Genomic DNA, 26,532 nt, shown 5'->3' with positions numbered 1-26,532 from the left:
CAGGATGGCCACCCTGTCTGAGGACCCTGGCAGCCACCACACTTTTACCAAGAAAGCAGACAAACACGTTGGGGCAAAACCTAAACCTTAAGGTTCCCCATTCTGTCACTGCCTTGATGGATGCCAGAGGGCAACACTGGGTAACGCATGCTCGGATGATACAATATGAGGGACTGCTACGTGAGAACCCATGAATAAGATTGGAAGCCATAAAAACTCTAAGCCCTGCCGCTTTCTTGCCTGCAGCAGCAGGGCCCTCAGAGCATGATTGTCTAGAAGTACTTGATGAAGTCTCTTCTAGCTGACCAGACCTATCAGACAGGCCCTTACAAAATTCTGACTTCATCCTGTATACCAACGGTAACAGCTTCATGAATGAAGGCAAAAGATATAGTGGTTTTGCAATAGTCTCTGATTTTGAGGTCATAGAAGCAAAGGCCCTTCCATAGGACCACAATGGTCAGCCCCAAAAGCAGAACTGTGGGCCCTAATAAGAGCACTGGAACTCAGTAAAGACAAACAGGCCAACATATACACTGACTTGAGCTATGCCTTTGCCACTCTACATGTACAAGGGGCTCTATACAAGGAGAGAGGACTTGTGAGCGCATGAGGAAGAGAAATAAAAAATCGGGAAGAAATCCTAAAACTATTAAGGGCAGTCTGGGATCCAAGGGAGCTAGCAGTCATCCACTGCAAGGGACACCAAAGAGGAAAGGACTCAGTGTCAGAAGGTAACCGATGAGCTGACATCACAGCTAAACAAGCAGCGGGAAAACAGACAACACCCTCAAAAATCATGCTGGCCCTGGAACTGCCAACTTCCCCAAAGTACACAATCCAAGAAACAAAACAGGCACAGCACAGCAGAAAAAGGAGGCCAGACAGAAGACGGATGGTGGGTACTTCCAGACCAAAGAGTCTATGTACGGGAGCGGCTAGCCCACCAGGGGGTTCTCCAACAGCATGAGCTCACCCACCTAGGAAAAACTGCCCTTGAAACCTTATTAGCCATTACTCTGTAATTGCTCAACTCCCATCCCTCTGTGCCTCTCTCAACACTGCCTCCTCTGTGCTCAAAATAATGCCAAACAAGGCCCCACTGGGCCCATGGGAATCCAACACTGTGGTCATGCATGCTTCGGCATGCTTCAAAGGTTTAGAGGTAGATTTTACCGAAATGAGACTCAGTAAGGATACAAATATCTTTTAGTAATCATCTGCACATTTTTGGGCTGAGTTGAAGCCTATCCCACATGCACCGAAAAGGCAAGAGAAATAACCAAGGCCTTGCTAAGGGATCTCATTCCCAGACATGGAATGCAATTAACCATAGACTCAGACAACAGCCCAGCTTTTGTGGCCAAGGTGGTGTAACAAGTAGCCAAAATCCTAGGTATCCAATGGAACGTACACACAGCCTACCAGACTGTGGTAGGACCACAGAGTTCAGGGAAAGTGGAATGTATGAACCGGACCCTTAAATCAGCCATGGCAAAACTATGTCAGGAAACTAACTTGCCCTGGACAGATATACTACCCCTAGCTCTTCTCTGAATATGCTGTACACCCCAGGCAAAAATAGGATTCTCCCCATTTGAGATCTTATATGGAAGAATCCCTCCACTAGTCAAATTCAAGGGGGACCTGACAGAGCTAGGGAATTTAGAAACACAAAAACAACTCCAAGGACTAGGGAAAACTGTACTTGAGATACATTAGATGGGTGAGAGACAGGATACTTATTTCCCTAGGAATAAGTGTATACCCCCACAAACCTGGGGAACAGGTTTGGATAAAAGACTAGAAAAAGGAACCACTTAAACCTACCTGGAAGGGACCTTATTTAGTTGTGCTAACTATGCCCACAGCTCTCCAGGTTGCAGGACTTATTGCCTGGATCCACCATTCTCAAGTAAAGGCTTCACCACCTGTCACCTGACAACCACTTGAAATGGAAAGCAACTGCTAACCAGAACAATGCTCTACAGATCACCCTTAAGAAGAGAGCAACCGAAAAGCAGCCTGCAGCCAACACCTGAGAACTCTCTGTAACCAGAAGCTTGAGGAAATCACCAAGCAACTTAAAAAAACTATAACAAATCATTTTCTCTCAGATTTCATCGTCATACCCTACCTATTTCTCTTTGCATACTTGTTGCCATACTCTTTGCTGTAGGGCTGACCCAAGTTACTCCCGCAGACTGGCGCCTCAGTCACAAACTCTTGTTAGCCTTCCTCTACTTAATAGTGTCAGGATGCCTTATACTCTTTAGATGTATATTATCTGAGTTATGATTGATGTCTTCCTCTGCATGTTGTTCTCTGCCTTTATAACCGTCTCCTACCCCAAGATGGGATCGCCCTATCTCCTGTCCCTGCTACACATACTCCTGTTCCTAACTTGTTCAAGAGGAGTCTTCTCATTCCCACCATGCAAATGCATGAGTTATCATTTGCCCTTGTCCCTTAAAGGCACAAAGAGTCACTCTATGCTTCTAACCGTTGAACCCCATCTACTGTCTTCATGAGGGACAAACTTCGGGGTTGCACTGCCTGCTACTCCACTCGGCCTCCTAAAGAGGCCATTTCTCCCCATGTGCCCTTCCCGACTCTTGTTCCAACCCCTCCTCCCTGTGTCAATTCCTGCTCCTCCGGTCTGCAGAGATAAAATGACACTACCACCATGCCCCTGTGCCACTGTGTACCCCCGCATGCCAAATAGATATTATGATACCAGGGGGGTCACCCCCCCGTACCAGAAATGGAAAACTTATTGGATGGGAAAAATTAAAAAAAAACACACACACTATTGGGGACTGCCTGATCCAACCTGCCCTGATGTTCCCCATGACTGCTGGGTCACTTCTGACCTAACCCTTCAACCTCCGACTGAACATAAATCAGACCAACTTGTCTTAGATCCCCATCTAGATCAAATGTTAAACACTACACATCGCTTCCTCAATGATACCAATCCCAGCCTGGCCAAGCCTGTTGGCTCTGCTTGTCCACAGGAACCCCCCGTTACACAGCTACTCCGACAACACAGGCAACTGTAAATGTTACCCTGTTAACTAAAGACCCACACCCCCACATGGTGAGGCCTGTACTAATGGGAGTTGAACTGTCCCAAACAGCTCCCAGATGCCTGACAAACAAAATTGGAAAAGAGCCAGTTGGCAATCTGACCATTGGCAAATGCAACCAGACTCTTGACTGTCAGAAATTCAGTCATCTTCCTATAACCCAACCCTGGTGTCGACCCCTCCCAGGGCTTCTCTTTGTATGTGGGTCGGATGCCTATCTGTGTCTACCAGCCAATTAGATGGGAATCTGCACCCCAGCCTTCATCACTCCTCAGATAAATATTGTACCCAACAACCAGTCTCTTATAGTACTGTTCGCAGCATATACTCAGTCCAGAAGAACCATTCAAGTCATACGGCTGCTAATTGCCTTAGGAATAATGGCAGAGGTGGGCACTGGAATAGGAGGAATAATCTCCTCAACCACTTATTATCATGAATTATCCAACGACCTAACAGATGACATAGAACAGGTTACCAAATCTCTGATGGTTTTACAAGACCAAGTAGACTCCCCAGCAATGGTAGTCTTACAAAACAGAAGAAGGCTGGACCTGCTTACTGCTGAAAGAAGAGGACTGTGTCTCTTCCTAAATGAAGAATGTTGTTTCTATGTCAACCAATCAGGGATAGTCTGAGATATGGCCCAGCAGTTAAGGGAGCAAGTCAACAAATGAAGACAGGAACTTGCAGATTCACGGAACTCTTGGAGCAACATATGGAATCGGGCATCCTGGCTCTTCCCCTTAGCTGGTCCTCTCCTAATGCTTTTCACAGCCCTCCTGTTTGGTCCTTGTATTCTTAATATGCTAACCAGGCTTGTTCCCTCTTGCCTAGAAGCTATAAAACTCCAAATGATGCTCCAGTTGGACCATTCTAGCTGTTGTTACTCACCTTTGAATTACAAAGAACCCTAGCTGCCTCACTGCTCCCTTCAACATCCCTGTGCAGCAGGAAGAAGCCAGAAGGGTCTTTGCCCCTCTTCCCATGGCAGCAAAGGGTTCCCTGACGCCCACAAACTGATTTTTCTCTAAGTCTGCCACAGTAGCGTGAGAATTAAGAGGGAGGAATGAGAAGAAAAGCTGGTAAAAGCAAGATAAGAGGTACCAGCCAGATGTCTAAGGCCGGATACTCCCCTTGCATGCTTTTGGCTTCTGTAATCTTGCTTGCCTCCTGCCTCCACCAACTACCCGAGTAGCACCACTGATAAGTGCTCCCCCTTTGTCTTTTGTCTCTCAACCTCCTACCATCCCAGCCATAAAAGGAGGCTGGCCGATACCAAGGTTTGGGGTTCAGGCTTTGGAGGTGATTCTGCTGGGTGAGCACCAGTGCGCAATAAACAGTCTTTCCTGATTCCCCGAGTGCATGTGGCTTGTCTCTTCCTGGGCACCGAGTATTTGCTGTAACATGGCAAATATCACTACTCGATCACTTCCCTCTTACACAGTAGGTCTGGACACCCCCTCACAATTGAGCAGCCTTACAGAAAGGAATCATTAATTGCTTTGAGCTACTGGCACTAAGAAGCACTACAATCTCTAGAGAAAGCCTATAATTGAATTCTCTGGGGTCGTCTCAAAACCAGCAATAGACTCAATAGAAATAAATGTTTCATTATGGTAAAAAGCTTTAAGTTTCCAATTAACAGTGCTGTATTTCTAGGGCGCCCGGGTGGCTCAGTCGCTTAAACATCCAACTTTGGCTCAGGTCATGATGTCATGGTTTGTAGATTTGAGCCCTGCAACTGACAGTTGACAGTGCAGAGCCTGCTTGGGATTCTCTCTCTCTCCTCCCTCTCTCTGCCTTTCCTCTACTTGTGCTCTCTCTCTCAAAATAAAAAAATAACATTTTTTTAACATTTTATTTTTTAAAAATCTTTTAATGTTTTTATTTTTGAGAGGGGAGGGAGGGGCAGAGAGAGAGGGAGACAGAAGATCTGAAGTGGGCTCTTGCTGAGAGTGAAAAGCTCCATGTGGGGCTCGAACTCACGAACCATGAGATCATGACCTGAGCTGAAGTCGGACGCTTAACGGACTGAGCCATCCAGGTACCCCAATAAATAAACCTCAAAAAAAAAAAGAGTGCTGTATTTCTAGTCTGGTAAAATATATGTCAAATTTAACTACAACATTATAAAAAAATAATTTCTAGCTTTCATTATAGTTTGAATATTTTAAGTTTAAATAGATAAAAATCCCCAAATTACACCTTTAAAATCAGTATTGTATGAATAATCCCTTTTAAATATACACCTGCCAAGATACTGTCAAAATTAATTTGGAAAAGATTAATTTTCTAACTATATTCTTAAGGCCATAAAAGTTAGATATTTTATTAAATATTTCATGCATTCAATAAGTTAAAGAGATTTTTGTCATTCATCATTTGATGAGATGATGAAAATTTGTAAGTTTATTCTTGAAATACCTTCTTTGTGTTATCTATATAATCCAAAAATGCATAACTATTTTCAGCATACAAAAGAGAAGGTATAAAGAATTCATCTGCAAAAATGGTTAATAGTCTTATTATCTAAGCCATTCTGCCACCCCCATTCCATTTTATGACAAATAACTCTCATTCAATAGGAAGTATAAAGTCAGTTGAATTTCTGTGCATGCTTTCTCTATATAAAAAGTGTGAAATATTTGGCTGGTACATGTCTTGCCAATGTCATATTCTTCCACTTTGATTAACTTTTTTTTTTTAAGTTTATTTATTTATTTTGAGGGAGAGAGAGCACACAAAAGTGGGAGAGAGGCAGAGACAAGGAGAGACAGAGTCCCAAGCCGGCTCCTTGCCATCAGGGCAGAGCCTGATGTGGGGCTCAAACTCACGAACCCAACTGTGAGATCATGACCTGAAATGAGATCAAGAGTCGGATGCTTAACCAACTGAGGCACTCAGGTGCCCTTTAATGAGTGGTTTTATAAGGCTTTTTATAATTAAATATATATCAGTTTGGATTTTTTTTTTTTTTTTTTTTACAAATTCAAGTGAAATAGTGACTATATGCAATGACTTCAAAACTGTCTTTTGTCTTCACGTGGCCTCTTTTAGGTGCAACAATAGACAGCATTCCTTTGTAAGGTGTCCAGTATTTTTCTCTGGATTGTACTTAAGGAATGCTTTAGCTAACATAATGACTGATTTAAGAAACTGCTTCCATTTCTCATAATTCTTTTGCAAAAGTAATAAATTATGAATAATCCTGTGGAATATAAGTAAAGATTTTAAAGCATGAAGGCAGTCCTAAGATGCTGAAATTTACAACACTGAAAAAATTCAAATACTCAGATAAGACTGGAATACAATTCAAAATATGTACAAACAGATATATTGAATTTTGCAAATTATAAACTTTAGCAGAGGAAGTTTGAATAGCTCTATTCATCTTAAAACAGATATAAAATGTTTTCATCATCTAAATATAATTGATAAGTTTATTATTTTCTTAAAATAGCAGAAACATTTTGAGAGATTTAAAAACAGAAATTAGATCAGGTCATTCCCCTTCTTTCCACCCTCTAGTGGCTTCTAATTGCACATGGAATAAAATCTCTTATCTTGCCCTCTGAGGTCCTGCAAGATGTGGCCCTGCCGGCACCTCTGAATGAAAGTCACCCCTTGCCATTTCTGTCCAAGCTCCAGCCTCACAACAATCTTTTCTGCTCCTGGGATGCCTGGGCTCCTTCTTACTACCTCCCTTCCCAGCAAGCTCATTTTGTTCCAAAGGCTTGTACATTTGTTAATTGCTCTACCTGGGTACATTTCCCCAGTCCTCATGCGTCCCTCAGTGAAACTCTGGACAATTTTTGTGGGTACAATTGTCACTAAATTTAGCTAAGGCATTTATTATCATGGTAACAGATAAACTGGATGGACTCTTCCACTACTGACCTCCAAACCTGGCAGGATCTCCCTCTTCCAACCTGTTGTTAACTCAGGATAGTTCCCAATGCTGGATCAGTCTCATTGTCAGATGTTTAAAAAGGTACAAAATCAATCAATACTTTCATTTCCTATTGAATGAATGCTTTTACCGATATTTCCTCCTGGCACCCCCTCCCTATCCCAGGGACATGTAGTAATTTTTCAGACTGCTTGTGAGGAGGAAGGTAGACATAACCTGCTGTTTTCAACTTCCTTGCTCTAACTTTTCCTGCAATCACCACACTAATATGGCTCCTTCAGGTTACAGGATGCAGATGGGAGGTGAGGTAAAAGAACAAAGGCTATTTACCTAATTGATATGGATTGATCTTTTCCAGTTGACATTCTGGGTCCTTCTCTTTTCCCCTTTCTAGCATTACCCCATGTAGACTTTTTCTCCTGGGTTCTTCTCACCCTAGCAGAATGTATCTTGAGTAGATCCTTTTAAAACAGTCCGAGCCCAGTCTCCTGGCTCCTGTCACTGAGTAGAATAGACTTTGATTTACAAGGTCTTGTCATATGCCAGTGGAAGTGCAGCTGCTGTCCCTCTAGCCATTTTCCCTCCATCCACGGTCTAGTCTTTTAGCAGGAACTCACCAAAATCCAGTGGGCATTAAGCTGTCAGTTTCTACTTTTTAAAGAAACCCCTCCCCCTGTCTTGGTGTTCTAGCCAATGTCTTGGCTGGCTGGACATGGGTGATAGCCTAAATATTTTTAATCTTTCATGATAGCAGAAATATCATCTTTCCAGCAAAATTGTGCTCCCCTTCATAACATGAAGATAACATGGGGCAGCAGCTGCCCAACCAGAGGTTACATTTCCCAAACTCTCTTGCACCCAGGCATAACCAGGTGGTTAGTTCTCTCTAATAGTACATGAGAGAGAGAGTGATGTATGTTGCCTCTGTGATGAGATGATTAAGAAACCAGTGGAAATTCTTTTCTGTTTCTTTTTCTTTCTCCATCTATATGCAGGAACTGCTGACTTCCTAAAGGTTGATGGAACCACAACTGGGAGGAGCCACCAACTGGGAACAAATGCACCAGAGTATTACAATTATTAAGAACTTTTATTGTGTTAGGCCACTGAAATTTCAGTTTGTTATGTCAGCTAAAAACACCAGAACTATTTTTTTTAAGTTGTTTAATTTTTGAGAGAGAGAGAGAGAGAGAGAGAGAGAGAGAGAGAGAGAGAGAACACATAAGCAGGGGAGGGGGAGAGAGAAAGAGGGAGGCACAGAATCTGAAGCAGGCTCTGGACTCTGAGCTGTCAGTGTAGAGTCAGGTATGGGCTTAAACCCATGAACCATGAGATCATGACCTGAGCTGAAGTTGGATACTTAACCAACTGAGTCACCCAGGCGCCCCTAAAAATACCATAACTAAAACATTCAGTGAGTCCTTAATAAATGACATAGCAGCACCTTTCATAACATGGACACAGAATTATCTATGGTTTTCAGGTTTGTGTCTTTAATTAAAAATGTAAAACAACAGGGGTGCCAGGGTGGCTCAGTTGCTTAAGTGTCTGACTCTTGGTTTCAGCTCAGGTCATGATCTCACAAGTTGCTGAAATCAAGACCCACATGGGGCTCTACACTGACAATGCAGAGCCTGCTTGGGATTCTCCCTCTCTCTCTACACCACGTGCTCATGTGCACTCTCTCAAAATAAATAAACTCTAAAAAGAAAATGTAAGACAACAGAAAAATCTCCCATGAAATATCCTATTTCAATGTTATTTCTGTTTTCTGACTCTACTAGACTGTTAGCTCCATATAAATAGGGGCCTTGTTTGTACTATTCATCACTGTTCCTCAGTGTGTAGAATAGTGTGAGGGATACCAGAGATAATAAATACTCTTTAAAAAATAAATGTGCAATTTATTAGAGACTTTAGTGTTTCTGTATAAATCTAATAGTTAATATGTCTGGTATTCTGGATAATGAGAACTTTGAACTAAATAATACAGCAACCTTTGATAAAATCCTACTCAAAGGAATTTAAAAATCTTGAGTTAACCTAGGCTACCTCCTTTCATGCAAGTTATTGGTAAGGACAGCTGTGAGAAAGACAGTGGGTTAACTTTATCATTTGGTTGGCAGTTCACAGCTTCTCCGAACAGAGAAAATTTAATTCACTGAGTATTTGCACTGAAAACCTCATCACTTCCTATTCTAACTAGGTCAGAGTAAATCAACATTATATGTTTTGCCCATAAAAGCCTAATGGAGTCAATGACGATTCAATATGCACTAGCAGGAAGTATTTTCCACCATATTGATGAGGGAGCATAAGGCAAGCTGAGGGCAAAGGACAGGCTAACAGCATCCTCCCGCCACCCCCTGTGGGATATGTGTGATATTCCTTGGACACTCCTGGCTGCCCAAGAACAAAGGAAAGGAAAAACAAATGGTTAACTGCTAGAGATCACAGTCATGCAGGACAGGAATCTCCTTCAGTTTACAGATAACTTAGTAAACTTCAAGAAAAAAAGTAATCTTATCCATAGACTAATCTCCAGAAACCTACAGACTCTGTTTCCTGGAGCCCTAATGTCACCCTTACCAGGATGTAAGGGGGTTTAAATGCTTGCCATGGTGATGTGGGAAACTAAAGCAAATGAAAAACTAAATTCCCTTACTGCCTACAGACCATTGACTAGTCCCTGAAACGGGCAGTGTGACCTTCCTCTAGGAGCTCAGCTGCCTCGATGACGACACTTAGCTAGGGGCAAAAGAGAATCTTAGATTAACATTATCCCAACCTCCAAGATCCTGTAAGTCTACTTTAACATATAAAAATTCCTCTGGAAACTTCCTTTGTCTCAACTCCCCAAGATATAGGCTGGCAATCATACTCTGAGCTTATGGACTGCTGATACACATCTGAAAAGTCTCATGACTGAGGTTTTAGTAAATGGTAATAAATGATGTTTTCCTAACAACAGCTAGCCCCTCAAGGTCCTGGAAACATCGCTTCCAAAATTCCTTAGAGACTTACGTCATCCCTAACTCCCTCCCACCTGAAGGTATATCATCAATCACTCTTCACAACCCTAGTGCAGCTCTTTCTGTCCATGGGTCCTGTCCCCATGCTTTAATAAAATCTCCTTTTTGCACCAAAGATGTCTTTAAGTATTCTTCTTGGCTGTCACTCCCAACTGCACCTCCCCCCCCACCCCCCACCATTCTAAAACCCTATCAATGTCATCTCCCAGAAGATAATCATGAGTCAATTTTAAAGGAATTACTTCTGGGGTGCCTGGCTGGCTCATTCGGTACAGCATGTGACTCTTGATCTCAGGGTCATGAGTTCAAGCCCCATTTTGTGTGTGGAGCCTACTTAATAAAAAAAAAATTAAAGGGATTATTTCTGATGTCCAAAACATGCAATATTAAGTTAACCATGTTATTGAGGAAATTTTCAATTTTAATTTTATTCAATTGAAAAACATCACCAAGCAATAAACAAACTGTACCAAAGGGTATTTATAAAGGTACCATGTAATTCAGAGGAAATGATAACTTATAGTCTGTCTCAGTAATTTTCCTAAATTGAAAAGTAGGTGCCAACACTTCAGAACTCAGAGGAAACAGGCAGCTATCTGTAAGCTAGAAACACCATTGTCATTCTTCTGCAACTGCCACCCGCATAACCCTATACCTAAGGAAGTACCCTATATCCAACCTGAGACATATGGAATGCAGAGGTACAATCAAGGCATGCTGCTAATGCCAGAGTGGGGCATGATGTGAAGGTGAGGATGTATTTGACAGACACTGAGGAGCTGTGAAAAAGTGAGAAACTCTATTCATGTGTATTCAGACATTTCCCATAACCTTGGAGGCGGGGGTGGGAGTGCAGTAGTTATTAAAAGCAGTGACAAATAAGGGCACCTGGGTGGCTCAGTTGGTTGAACATCTGACTCTTGATTTCAGCTCAGGTCATGATCCCAGGATCATGGGAATGAGACCCATGTCATGTTCCTCACTGAGTTCAGAGCCTGCTTAAGATTCTCTATTTCTTTCTCTCTGCCCCTTTCCTGCTTGTGCTCTCTGTCTCTCTAAAAAAAAAAAAAAAAAACAAAAAAAAACAAAAAAAAAACCAACCAACCAAACAAAAAAAAACCAAAAAAGCAGTGACAAATAGAAATATGTCTAATTGCAGGGAATGATCCCTAGGAAGTACCCTCTTGCTTAACTGTTTAAGATAGGATCTCTCTCCCTTTCCTTTTGCTCTCTCTATATATACACATACATATGTGTATATGTAGAGAGCAAAATGGAGTCTCTCATGTCAAGCAGGAGCCTGTGTCAAGCAATGACGCAGGCAGTTAAAAGTACCGCAGCTATGAGATGCTGATGTCAGGATCAACATCAGCTGACACACCAGAAATGATACCAAGCAGAATCAGAGCAAGTCTGCAGAGGCCTAAGACCAATTAAATCCCTTTCAAAAGGGGAGGATTTTTGTAACAAGCTGTCAGACTCTTCAGACATGACCTCTCTGTGTCTGACCACTTAAAAAAGGCAGCTGCCGTTGAAGGCTCTGCCCGATTGATCTCCAAACAGAACTGAGATCCTTCACTGCTTGAGCATAATAAGCAGTAAGTACCGAGAGCAGACCTAGACAGACAGAGCGGTCTTATCTCAACTGCACGCCCACAAACTGACTTCGTGTTTGGTTTGTTAACTTCTTATACCCTTCTGTTATCTTGTTTGGGTGGCTTGTCTTATGTTCCGCTCTGTGTGCTGTGTAAGAAGCCAAGTTTAATCACATGGGAAAATGTCACTGAATTTGGAATCTTGAACCTCCTTTATAATTATGATTGAATAAAACTGACTTTGTGGAAAGACACAACTTGTGTGTGTGCCTTCATAGCATGTTCATGACTATATATATATATATGCATATATATGTACATGTACACATAAATATACAGTCTATATTTTATTTTGTCAAGATAAATTCAAAGCAGAATGTTAACATTTTACACTAACATTTCATGAGGAAGAAAAATTTCAGTATCATGTACAACACCCATGACATATGATCTTTCACCCAGAAAAAATAAAGAATATAAAAACACAAAGAAAAGAAAAACATAACAAAATGAGATCATAAAATATATATTTTATTATGGAGGCTAAAATTTTAAATTAAAAACTTATTTAAAATGATTGGCAATTCACATATGTTTTGTATTAATGTTTTATGTTTGACACTAAGTGGATTAATAGTGTTTTTAACTATGCTCCTGTAGGGGAGAAAATTTCACCATCCCAAGATATGCCTCTTTAGAATATTGATTATTTTCAGCTGGTTAAGAAAAAAACAGACAAATGAGAAACCAAGTAGAGTTACTGACATTTATAAGGGAAATCTGAATTTGTAAGGGTGTCTACCTTACTGTACCAGGAAGAGGGGGATGACTAAATCTCTAGAGATTCTTATCAATAGAAAAGGCAAAACTTAAATCTGCAAAAAAAGCATTATCCTTGTTTACTGTGCTTTTCCTGGTCACCTCCCAACATTTTGCTTTATCTTTAGCTGAACAAGGTATTTAAGCCCAAGGCTTCGGCCATTTTGGGGAGTTATGCAGTTTCCTGGGTCTCTCCCATGTAAACCAGAAGGAGGTATACATGTTATTAAACTTCTGTTTGACTTTCTGCTGGTAATTTGTCTCATGTCAACATAATTCTTAGATCAGCCAAAAAACCTTTGAAGATATAATAAACATCCCCCCCCCCAACACTCTTCTTTCTAATATGTGTACAGACTTCTGGGTTGCACCATTAACAATATAGTGAATTTAATTAAAGTTTGATTATAAAATGAAAAAAAGGAGTCATTCAATTGTCACTGACAACAGAACAAATATTATGCAGTCTATGACTGATCTAAAGCTTAAAGCATAGATTTTGTTCACACACTTAAGTTTTGTTTTCAGAATGCATTTTTAACTCATGGCTGTATGTTGAAGGTATTATCAGTAGGAAGATGGTGGATTGCTCGTATCATTCTCTCACAGCCCAACTATATGACATACAAGACATTTTTAAGGTCAAACAAAATGGAATAGCAGATATCACATGTTAAAATTTCCAGAAGAATACTAAATAATTTATACCAATTAGAGAGTGGACGACTCACAACCAATTATTGTTCATTGTCAATATAATCTGATTTTTGGAACCTACTCTAAGAAGTAAACAAATTTATGTGCCTCGAGGATGTAAACATTTCTTACACGAAACCTATTTTAATGGAGATTCTAAACATTCATCTCTAAGGAAGATGTGAAAATTGGGTTGAATGTAACAAAAGCTGAGATACAGATGGAAAATCAGAGATGGGTTAGTATCTTGAAAGCTCCAGTGCCACATCTGACGATTTAAGGTTTAAATAAAATATTTCTCAAAAGTTTGGCAAAATAGCAAATGCAGTAAAAAAATATTAGGTAAGGACAACAATTTTAGCATACTTTTGATAGTATTCAGAAAACTTCAAGAAATGCACAAAGATTTATTTGATGGGATTATTTAAAAGAATCCATACCATCTCCAGCAACTAGATCATCATGTCTGAGAGTTAATAAGTGCATACATTTTTACCTTAGGCAATTACCAGTAGAAAGGTGGGGAAACCTAATAACTGGGCAACAACATCACTGTCATTCATAGCCCAAATGGACTGAGTTAGTAAAAAAAGACTCCCCTTCCCCACCTATCTCAGCTGAAACTGATTACTTAATATAGCACACCTGCCTGTAGCGACAAACAGCGCAATCTGGCAATTCACGATGCTAAGTTCTATTCTTGCATTACAATGTAAAACTGGTAAATGGAATGGGGGCTCAGGAATTGCATTTTCATCTATGTAGACTTTGAAAGTAAATTATTGAATATCTTTATAAAATAACTATGTTAGCTATTCACAATGAAAAATAAAAGCAATAATAATCAGAAGTACATACACAAACGAGATGAGTTATAGGTATCACACTGTGGTACCAAAACCAGGAAAGGTTTAAATTAAGAACTGATAGGAAATCAACACAAACTGAATTTGAATTACATGTGTTAGAAAAACAAAACAAAATCAAAAATAACCACAGACCCAAAATGGCATCACTTCAGCCAAGTCCTCAAAGTGGGGGGAGGGGGAAGCTTAAGCGCTTAATACATAATCTAATTGCAGTATCAACTCCCCCAGAAAAGTAGTCTTAACTGGTCAGGAATTCTGATGGGCACCAATGAGTGTGCCATATGCCCCCTTCTCTGTCCCTCAAAGGAAGATGACCAGATCTACATGATAAGACCCCTTGCTCTTTTTCCTAGGGAAAAGCTACCTTGTCTGGAACAGTCTTTTTCTTTTACTAATAACTTTCTTACCCCACCCTCCAGCTATAAAAACCTTCCATTCTGTACATCTCTTCAGAGCTCCCTCTACTGGCTAAATGGGATGATGCCTGATTCATGAATCATTTAATAAAGCCAATTAATTATTCAAATTTACTCGGTTGAATTTTTACTTAACACACAATAATAATAAAATACATTACATAGGGAGGGGCAACTCCTTTATAGACAATGGACAAGGGCCATTATTTATAAAAACAATGCATTCCTGAAAGTGTATATGCAAATATTAATTTTAAAAATGAAAATATATTTGAAGTACATTAAACGAAACAGATGGTGTCTTTTTGTTCAGTCTTCCTACTTATCTACATCAAGTATACTGATGATGTGTGTTTCTCAGTTGGTGTGACAATCTTTACCATTCAAAGTTGAGAGTTAAAAAAAATCTCAATTTCTATCAATTTTGCTCAAAGGGTTGACAACTCTTCCCAAAAGGGGGGCACATTATATACCATTTCATGAGAAGATGTGAATAGTTATTTGTCTGTAAGTATTTTAGAATCACGTCCTTTTTTTGGTTAGTTTGGGTTGCAGATCTCTGATCATCTCTGTTTCTATTTTAAACATACAGTTAATAAGGAAGTCAATGTCCATCTTTTTGAGGTGCCACCTCATGGTCTCAATTTCTTCTGGACCGATTTTAAATGTTTTTTTTTCCTCCTATGTCCTGGTAAAGAGATTGCTGTTAATCCAGTAACCATTTTCCACAGCAAGTAGTTTCATAAAATTATGCCAAATTAAAAATAACCCTTAAGAAAGATTTTATTCTGCAGTGATAGTAGAGTCATGGAAATGGGGCGTTTTCATTGGGTGAAATGACTCTATCATCATCATGTTAAATCATTTGCCACTTGGAAGAGAACACTTTTGCAAGCTACATTTGAGTGCATCTCAATAGTCTGACCACCCGTTTTCTGACTCAGTGGAGATTTACCCAGAAATGAAGTGGGTAAGTAATTGATTTACAGACTATTTTACTCTTTTAAAAACTTTTTATTTGTTGGAGCAAAAGTTCAAGATTCTAAATAATGATTTTTATGAAAAATCCATCTGCATGTTTAAAAATGAAAATAACCGTTATCATCAATTTAAATATTTGAGTATTAACAATAAGAAAATTAAATCAAATTAAAACATGACTAATAGCCATGAATATTGTCTTCATGTTTCATTCGTTTTTTTTAATTTAGATTCAAGTTAGTTAACATATAGTATAGTATTGGTTTCAGGAGTAGAATTTAGTGATTCATCACTTACATATAACATCTAGTGCTCATCACACAAAGAGCCCTCCTTAATGCCTATCACCCCTCATGTTTCATTTAAAACAAGCCTCAACAGACTCCTAACAAACAGAGGCCAGTGGGGCTCCTTTCAGGAGCCAAGGAGTACTTTGGAACAGTTAAAATATACTGCTTTTAATTGGAAGATGCTGGAGGCACTGGGATGTGATATGCCCCTCTCTCTCCCAATCAGAGCCTGTTGATGTTACAACAGGGAAAGATGTGTTAGTTGCTCACTAGAGTTTATGTCTTATATTAAATTGTATACAGTTTTTATTCTAACCACTCACTAGGTAGTATGCCCCTTCAGAACAGCAGAGTGTATCTTTTTTTTTTTTTTTTTAATTTCTCCTTCCGTTTCTTAATCAAGTATTGTGCAGATTTGTTCAACTTTGTAAATATGGACATCACTTTTTTTTTTCTTTGAAAAAACACTTGTATCAGCTTTGTGGTGTTTTCAGGGAGACAGCTATCTGTACTCCCTGTAGAAACCCAGCAATGATTGTGCACGTTAAGACATGTGCTTTTTATTTCTTAGCAGGATGTTTTATCTCTGTACATAAAGTAGAAACCAAAAGTTAGGGAAACAGATACTCTTTACACCATCATGCCACACGTGTTTTTAAAACATTGTGTTTTAAAAAAAAAAAGTTACTAAAACCAAGACGCTGTGATTTTTTTAAGTTGCAATATGTTTTGGGTTTTTTTTTTTCTATTTTAATCTTGCAGTTAAGAGAAGTGGAATTTAGTTGTATTAATCTTGCAGAATGTTTGCAGGACTGACTATCAAACTGGATGACTTCCGTTTATACCCCACTGTGTCAGTTCAAGCATCAAACACCTTACATCTGAGGCAGACTTCCTACATCAGGGACAGGTATCTGTGTGTCATTATATAAAACAGTTCGAGGGGGTTGAACTACATAGTAAAAAATAAAATAGTACTTAGTGTAAAATAATTTTATAAATGATCTTTTGTACTTTAGGACATTAAATTGTACAACTTTTGTATATAAAAGCTTAGGAACTTTCTGTTTAGCAGGAAGGCGACACATTCCTACACTTTTAATGTATATGTTTGTTATAATGTCCATGTAAACATGCCCTATGTTTGTGCCTTTTAATTAGTTTGTCTCAATAAACAAAATGTAGAGAAAAAAAATAAAAAATAAAACAAGCTTCAATATTTAACTTTATTAATTAATAATAATAACAGATTTAGTAACACTTTTTTTAAATTTATTTTGAGAGAGAGACAGAGAGAGAAAGGGCAAGCATGAGCAGGGGAGGGGCAGAGAGAGAGAGAGAGGGAGAGAGAGAATCCCAAGCAGGCTCTGTGCTGTCAGTGCAGAACCTGAAGTAGGGCTTGAACTCATGAACTTTGAGATCATGATCTGAGCCCAAACCAAGACTCAGATGCTTATCCTACTGAGCCACCCAAGTGCCCCAGATTTAATAACACTTTAATAATAAGACAATCCTATTCTTAGTCACTATTATTTAAAGCCCCAAATCCATGCCAGTTACTCCAAATATGTTTCAGAGTGAAAAGCCTGCTATAGAAGCCAGGAAGAATCAGTACTGAAAGAGTGTCAGGAATAAGCCCATAGACCCAATCAAAGGAAAATGTTGATTAAAGCCTCGCTCAACATTCTTGCAAGAGTAGATGTCTCATGGACATGCACACTCGGGGCAGTCACAGCAGACAATTTATCCTTGGAGTATGTACATATTTCCCAATAGGTTGTAAACCTACTGTTAATTAAGACAGCACAGCTTTCATTTGGTATTCCTGAAAAGGAATCATCTCCCTTCTCACAAGAGCCAAGAGACTGTAGGGACCTCAAGATGGCCCACTTTGGCATGAAGATTATTTTGAGTTACAAAGCAATCAAAACCCAGTAGATTGAGGAAAGTCTTTTTTACCTTCCCCACAACTGCCTAAGAAGAATTTAGACAGAAGATCTGCTCCAGGAAGAGAGCTATCACCACAGACAACTACATTACACTATGAACTGGGGGTGGTAGACAGGGAGGAACCTAGCAAGTCCTGTTTGGTCACAGTTCTCTGTTGTTTCTGAGAGGCCCAGCAAACATTTGCTAACCAAATATTTACACTTTTTCATCTTTCTGTAAATTGCATTCCTTCCCTTTGAAGTCTCAGACCCCTACCCTCTTCTCCTTAACTCACAATGACATATATATCTCCTTTTGCCCATTTTGGAATTTCCATGAATGTGCATTCCCCATAGGTACACTATTAAATTTGATTTTCTCCTGTTAATCTGTCTCATGTCAATTTGATTCTTAGTTCAGCTAGTATGAGCCTGAGGGGACAGGATATTCTTGATCCCTTACAAGAGCATAATCCTGCTTTTATTATATGTGTGAGGGCAAGCATGTAGGCTAATGTTAAATTTGTTCTGGTAACTCTTAAAACATGCATGTAGAATACTCATCAGTAAAGCCACTATAAGATACTATAGAGCTAAAAGATGTTTTCCATAAGCATTTAAGGTCCATATTATTGGATTTAAAACACAACTGCTATAATTTGAATAATTTACCCTAATATACTCATTTAATATGGACGCTTTTTAGGGATAGCAATTTAAGCATACAACAAAAGTTTGGTTTGCAAAAAGACAGAGCTTATGAAGATTTAATGGGTTCTTACCAGAGCAGAGCACTTCATTTCAATAATGTCTACTGGTGGTCCCGGAGAGCTATGGATCTCAAGACTGTACCAGACTCGGATATTGCTAGCACCATCATCTGAAGAAAAAAACAAAAAAACAAAAAATGTAGGCTTCTTAATGTAGGCTTCAGAATACCATATTTAACCTAAAAATTTGAGAAACATCAATAGATATCATTTTCAAACTCTTTTTGATGAACTAATTTGTCAAGAGAGCCAAGGGGAGGGTGAAAAGCTGATTGTATTAGTTTGTGAGTGCTAAGAGAAATGCCATTTTGCATGGCCATGAGCAGGCCCTATAAGAGCTCCCTGTCCTGTGCCTGCCCAGAAACTTATCATGTCACCCCCCGACCCCACTAAAATAAGAATGCTTTACTTCTTTTCTTTTAATTAAAAAAAAATTATTCATTTTTGAGAGACAGACTGTGAGTGGGGGAGGGGCAGAGAGAGGGAGACAGAATCCAAAGCAGGCTCCAGGCTCTGAGCTGTCAGCACACAGCCGGACACAAGGCTCAACCAGCTCATGACCTGAGCAGAAATCAGACGCTCAATTGACTGAGCCACTCAGGCACCCCAACAATGTTTTACTTCTAAGAATTAATATTTCAAAAGAAATAACCAATCATTTTCCCCCTAATTGCCCAAGCATTCACATATTATACATAGAAATATCTAAGTATTGTATTACAGTTCAGTGGAACACTTCCTATACCATAAGAATCTAGTGTAAGGTCAGAATCAGGAATAGTTTACAAGATTTTTCTTTTGTTGTTGGAAGTATGAAAAAGGATCCTAGCAATTCACCCTAAAGGAAGTTGGACTAGGGAATGGATTAAGTGATGAGAAAGTAATGTTTACCTCTGGGTTCCCAATATTTTTTTAAAAAGCAGGCATTTCTGTCACTGGTGATGTCTAAAGTCACACTCCCAAATCCTGACACTGGAACCCTGGTCCACTAAAACAGTCCTGTGTAACAGGGCTTGTACTGGCATCAAACTCAGGTTTTCTACTTGTTTAGCCTCATCTGTTCAGCTTCTACTTTGGTATTCTTTATTCTCCAGGGTTGAGCTAGCTTATGATTTAGATGTCCTCCAACTTCAGTTAATTGTATGTATATTCATATCAGTATTGTCATGTTTTAAAGATTCCAGAAACTACTATGTTTGCTGACCTTAGTCATATAAATCACTAGCCTCTTTGGGGCTCAGTTTCCTCATCTGAAATAAGGAGCCCAGACTAGTGGAATTCGCAGTCACTCTCTTCTGAAAGAGAGTGTTTTGTGTTTTGCAGAGCATAGCATGGCATTGCATTGTATTGTATTGTACGGCATCGAATGACACTGTAGTGAATTGATTTCATGGTGGAGGGGAGTAGAATTTGCCATTCCAAACTATGACTTTGGTATAAGGATTATTTTCAGCTGATTATTTAAAAAAAAAAAACTGCAGACACAGGAGAACTCTGAAAACTGAGAAGTTACCCTTTTGTAAGAGATATTTACATTTATAAAGGAAATCTGCATTTGTAAGAGTGTCTCCCTTTCTGTATTAGGATGTTGGGAGGGCTAAATCTTAGGAATGCCTATCAGTGGAGAAGACAGTGACCTCTATCTGCATAACAACCTTATTCTTGTTAATCTTGCTTTTCCTGGTAACTTCTCCTTCTTGGCTCCTCATCCCCCAACATCTTTTTGTGTTTTTAGGTGGGGATGGTATTTTAAGGTAAGGGCTTGGCTATTTCAGGGAGTTATTCATTTTTCTGGGTCTCTCCCATGTATAGGGGAGGAATACAAGTTACTAAACTTTTGTTTTTCTCCTGCTAATCTTATTATTATTATTATTATTATCATCATCATCATCATCATTATTACAGGGGGGTATTGGCTAAGAATTTAGAAGGGTAGAGGAAAAATTATTCCTCGCTACCAAGAGCATTGTATCTTATGGCATTGCTTCATACCATATTATACTGTATTGTATTCCATTCTATTCTAATACTTTAGCTCACAAGAAGTACTTATAGAATTAGTGGATCTTAGAACAATTCAGACTTTCAGAACAATCAGCTAATGAGAGGGAAACAAGAGAAAGTCTTTGTGAATTTTCATCCCAAATACTTGTGAGAAGTTCCTGAGGGCGAAATTTACCTTCCCATTTTCAACTGCCTTCAGAGCTTATTTATTTTACAAACACCAGCTAACTACCTTGAAACCATTAATGCACAGAGAATAAGTTACCAACTTTATACTGATGTTTGGTTACTGAGGAAATCTCTGCTCACATTTGTATTGGCTGCTCCTTCAGTTCTATGGCAGTGATTTAAATGCCTTTATGGTGTTTAAAAATCTCTTTAAAAGAGATTGATTTTAAGGAAATGGCTCACGAAATTGACCTGGTAGGTCCAAAATCTGCAGGTTAAGTCAGTAGGCTGTAGACCTAGGAAAGAAGTACAGTCTGAATCCAAAGGCAGTCTACTGGTAGAGTTCCTTTTTTGCTCTGGGGCGATCAGTCTTGGCTCTATTAAGACCTTCAACTGATTAGCCGAGAACTCCACATTATGGAGGGCCATCTTCTTCATTCAAAGTTCAGCTCTAAATGTAAATTTCACCTAAAATCACCTTCACAGAAACATCCAGAATAACGTTTCACCTATTATCTAGACGCCAGAACCCAATTAGGTTAACACAAAAATTAGCTTTCACACAAGTAATAATACTTAGTATTTGTGACTGCTGTGACTATCACATAAGGCAATGTTGCGATGTAGCTGATTTAATTCCTACAGTGCTAAAAATGTACACTGAATATGAATTTATTGGTTAGAGTAAGATTGGCAAAGATTTACTGAAGAGAACAAAAATAATAATTATTAAATACTGTTTAGCTATAGGCTTTGAACATATTAAAAATTTTTTTTCTAATTATAAAATCAACAATATTCACCATAGTGATTTTAGAAATTCCTGTAAGGCTTAAAGATAAAAATTATTCATTATATCACAACTAAGAGTAAACTATTTTTTTTTGTATAAATCTCCAGGTTTAAAGTACCAATAAAGACATAGATATTTAGACACACACACATACAAATACACTGGGGTATACAAATTGTATATGATTGATATATCCATATATATATGTATGTGTGCGTAAACATATTTTTATCATTCAGAGAGTACTCCCTATTACAACTTTAGTTTTATTGCTAGTCATTAGGGAAAAACAAATCAAAACCATGACGAGATATCACCTCACACCCATTAGGATGGCTACTATGAAAATAACAGAAAATAGCAAGTGTTGGGGAGGATATGGAGAAAAGGGCACCCTTGTGTTCTGTTGGTGGCAATATAAATTGGTGCAGTCACTGAAACTGCCACCAGAATGAAGTCTGCTGAAAGGCATGTAGCCACAGGTAAAGATTACTGGGGAAAATGCCAGGAAGCAACTTAGAATATGCTTTGGTTAAGCTAATAAAAATGTAGGGGTGCCTGGGTGGCTCAGTTGTTAACATCTGACTTTTGGCTCAGGTCATGATCTCGCGGTTCAAGAGTTCCATTCCCACATTGGGTGAGCACGAGCCCCACTTTGGGTGAGACCTGCTTCTTTCTCTCTCCCTCTAACACACTCTCTCTCTCTGTCCCTCCTTTCTCTCTCTGCCTCATGCTCCCTTATACCCATTCTCTCTCTCTCAAAAAAAAAAAGATAATGAAAATGTAGGGGCACCTGGCTGGCTCAGTCATAGGAGCACATGATTTTGGGGTTGTGTTTCGAGCCTCATGATGGGTGTAGCAATTACTTAAATATATAAATAAACTTAAAAAAAAAGATAATGAAAATGTAGCCCAAGGGAACAAGAAATGAAACAGCCTGCACAGTCATCATAACCATCATATATATACTCTACTTTTGGTAACAAAGATAGTATCACTCACACACAATGCTGAGATGTTTTGCAGACCTGGACCAATGAAGGAAATGACCACCCAACCAGGATCTTGAAGAAACAGGTGACCTGGCACCAGTTCATCAGTTTTGACATTTACCAAATCCCTGACCTATCAGAAGAACCCATGATTCCAAACCCCTTACCCTTGATTTCTGGCCTTAAAACCATTACTTGTAAGCCATCAGGGAATTCAGGATTTTGAGCATTAGTTCCCTGTTCACCAGGGTAGTGCCATACCAAGAAATACACGATCTTTCTTCACTAAAAAAGCTCAGTGTCAGGTTTTTTATTGGCTTGCTGTGCGTTGGATGGATAAACTCATTAGGTTCAGTTATACTACTAATGAAAACAGTATGGACAATCCTCGAAAAATTAAAAATAAAACTAACACTTTGGGGTATTTATTTGAAGAAAACCAAAACTCTCACTTGGAAAAGATGTACGTGATCTCATGTTTATTACAGCATTATTTATAATAGCCAAGATATGGAAACAACCTAAGTGTCCATCGAGGAATGAATGGATAAAGATGTTCTGAGATATCTATATATCTATATCTATATCTATAAAGGAATATTATTCAGCTATTATAAAAAACACAAGGAAATCCTACCATTTACAACATGGATAGACCTTGAAGGCATTATGCACACAGTTCATGGGATTGAATACTATGTTAGGCTCTGTGCTGACAGCATGGAGCCTGCTTGGGATTCTCTCTCTCCCTCTCTCTCTGCCTCTCCCCTGCTCTCACATGCACTCCCATGCACACACACACACACACACTTTCTCTCTCTCTCTCTCTCTCAAAATAAATACATAAATATTTAAGAAGAAAAAGAACAACAACAGCTCAGGGGGTGCCTGGGTGGATCAGTCGGTTGAACCAACGACTCTTGATTTCAGCTCAGGTCATGATCCCAGTGTCATGGGATCAAGCCCCGTGTCTGGCTCTGTGCTGAGCATGGAACCTGCTTAAGATTTTCTCTCTCTTTCTTCCTGTGTATCCTCTCCCCTGCTCTCTCTCTCTCAAAGAAATTTTAGACATTTTAAAAAAAAAGCAAAAACAACTCAGAAAAATAGATTAGACTTGTGGTTACCAGAGGCAGAGCTTGGGGCAAGGAGGAAAGGGACAAAGGTGGTCAAAAGATAAAAAACTTTCAGTTACAAGAGAAATAAGCACTACAATGTAATTATAACATAATGAGTATCGTTAACATTGCCACATGACATATAGGACAATTGTTAACAGAGTAAATCCTAAGAGTTCTTACCACAAGATTTTTTTTCCTTTTTTCTTTTCTTTTTATTGTAACTATATGAGAAGATAGATATAGGCTGGACCTATTGTTGTAAGCTTTTCACAATATATGTAAAGCAAACCATCATACTATATACCTTAAACTTACAGTGATGTATGTCAACTATTTTTCAGTAAAAGTGGAAAAAAAATTATGTGTAAGTAATACATAATCCAAAATTGTTTTAAATAAAATTTTAAAATAAAAAAACCTAGTTTCAGTTATTCAACATAATAAATCACATAAGGAATATTCTTACAGAAAAATATGTGTGCATATCTCTGATAATTTTTTTTATTCCAACTAATTTCTTAAAATGAAATCATTGGATCAAAGGAGATAAACAATATTAAAAGTGTTAGGGGTGCCTGGCTGGCTCAGTTGGTAGAGCATGTGACTCTTGATCTCAAGGTTCTAAGTTCGAGCCACACAATGGGCACAGAGAGGACTTAAAATCTTAAGAAAAAAAAGTTTTAAACATATTGCAAATATTCTCAAATTACCATTACAACGAGTAAGACTGTGTCATTGAAGCTGACCCTCATCAAAACTGGGTATTACCAATATTTTTCATATTTTCCTATTTGGAAGTTTAAAAAAAAATCTTACTTAGGTGTTTTCATTTCTTTTTTGTTCCAGCTTTATTGAGGTATACCTATTAAAAGTTATATATATTTAAGGTATCACTTGATTTGATATACTATGTATTATGAAATAATCACTACAACCAAGCTAATTAACATATTCATTATCTCACATAATTACTGATTTTTGGTGGGGGTGGTGAAGACACTTAAGATCTACCTTCTAAGTAAATCTCAAGTACACCCTACTGTACTGTTAACTATAATCATGCTATTGTACATTAATTAGTTCTCTAGAACTTATTTATTTTATGTAATGGAAACTTCCTTAATTGAAGAGAGATACACTGCTGAGCAATCAGTAAGAAAAAGTCCCATGTTATTATAGGAAACAGAAAGGTTGATCCTGTCTGATATAGGAAGGCCTCTTTGAAAAACTAGGGATACTTGTAATATAATTCGATGCATTTTTCATAGCTGTTAATCTATCTTGCAGCTGGTCACCATGCAGATTTTTTTTATTAGGTATCACTCCATTTTAGCCCATTAACATGATACCATAATATTCTCATTTTCTTTCAAACACTTTTACCTGGCTTTCCTTCATGGTTCTTCTGCCTTAGATTTTGATGAGGGTTTCACTCCTGGCATAATGCATCTACAACAGTGATCTAGTCTTTAACCTCACCTGCATGATTTCAACTAAAGAAATCTTAAACCTTAACAACTATTTTTTTTCACCGTGACCCAGCTTCAAATATTTAATTGATGACTAGGTATAGCCACATAAATGTCTTGCTGTCACATCAAAATCAGAAAGCACAAAACTGTGCCAAGCATTATAATCTCCCAGACTTTTTATATCTTCTTGTTGACAGTCCAACTAAATTACTCCATAATATTGTTGTTTCCACTTCCATTTTGTGTTGCCAAGTGGCTGCAGGGGCCTTGAACTGACACTAGCCCTTCTGGAGAGTGCATCATGTACTAGATAACAGCCCACACAGTCACAAGTAAATGTAAATTCCTGATGTGGCTCCCTAACCATTCTTGTGATAAGGACTCTCCTCTGCTTCCCAGGGCCTTCCCCTTATGCACGATGAGATCCCCATGATGCGAGCCAAAACCTACCCTTTTTGGTTTGAATTGACGAATCTGGCCTCAGCCCAGGAACCTCAAAGCATTCTGCATGAAAATCCTAATAAAGATATATGCCCCAGGTGCTTTTCTCTTTGTCTGCACCCTATTTCACCTCCCCAAGTGGTCCCTCAAGGAGTGAAGTACATATCCTTCAGGACCTGTGAGTAATCAACTATTTCACTTTCCCTTGTGGCCATTTGTTGAATTAGGACACGCCATCAGACACCTCTGGGGTCTACTTAACAAATGTTATTTCAACAAAGCACCAACACTTCTAAATTAGTATCTTAATATTTTTCTCTTCACTAAGATATGGACAAACCTTGTACATTTTTGGAATCGATCCTATCTCCTCTCTTAAGAGAGTCATATAATGCTAGCCTCTGAAATGTTTTCCATCTCTAATAGTATATCTCTTTCACTAACACCACCATAAAATAACATTGTTCTCTTTACTTCAAAGCCAGTTTGCTGTCCCAGTGGCCTAGCTGGCCCGAAGTGTTCTTCCCTTTACAAACCATTTTTCTTTCTTTCTTTTTTTAAATTTTATTTTTTATTTTTTAAAATTTACATCCAATATTTTTTAAAATTTACATTGTTTACAGTGAAACAATGATTTCAGGAGTAGATTCCTTAATGCCCCTTACCCATTTAGCCCACCTCCCTCCCACAAACCCTCCAGCAACCCTCAGTTTGCTCTCTGTATTTATGAGTCTCTTCTGTTTTGTCCCCCTCCCTGTTTTTATATTATTTTTGTTTCCCTTCCCTTATGTTCATCTGTTTTGTCTCTTAAAGCCCTCAGATGAGTGAAGTCATATGATTTTTGTTTTTCTCTAATTTCACTTAGCATAATACACTCTGGTTCCATTCACGTAGTTGAAAAGCTTTGATTTCCAAGTAATACTCCACTGTGTGTATGTGTATATATATATATATATATATCTATATATATATATATATATATACACATACACACACACACACACACACACACACCCCACATCTTCTTTATCCATTCATCCATCCATGGACATTTGGGCTCTTTTCATACTTTGGCTATTGTTGATAGTGCTGCTATAAACATGGGAGTGCATGTGTCCCTTCGAAACAGCACACCTGTATCCTGTG

The 26,532-nt window shown here is 38.7% G+C and overlaps 1 protein-coding gene across 1 annotated transcript in view; it reads right to left on the bottom strand.

Annotated features, from left to right (window-relative positions):
• Window positions 1-26,532, bottom strand: part of CFAP47 (cilia and flagella associated protein 47) — a 545,688-nt gene that overhangs the window by 128,511 nt on the left and 390,645 nt on the right. Inside the window, exon 54 of the mRNA XM_053202225.1 lies at window positions 18,411-18,508. Coding sequence (XP_053058200.1) covers window positions 18,411-18,508 — 98 coding nt within the window. The remainder of the gene's footprint in view (window positions 1-18,410; window positions 18,509-26,532) is intronic.

The sequence above is a fragment of the Acinonyx jubatus genome, chromosome X, assembly GCF_027475565.1.
Source record: "Acinonyx jubatus isolate Ajub_Pintada_27869175 chromosome X, VMU_Ajub_asm_v1.0, whole genome shotgun sequence".
NCBI lineage: Eukaryota > Metazoa > Chordata > Mammalia > Carnivora > Felidae > Acinonyx > Acinonyx jubatus.
This window is presented reverse-complemented; position numbering and strand designations above follow the sequence as displayed.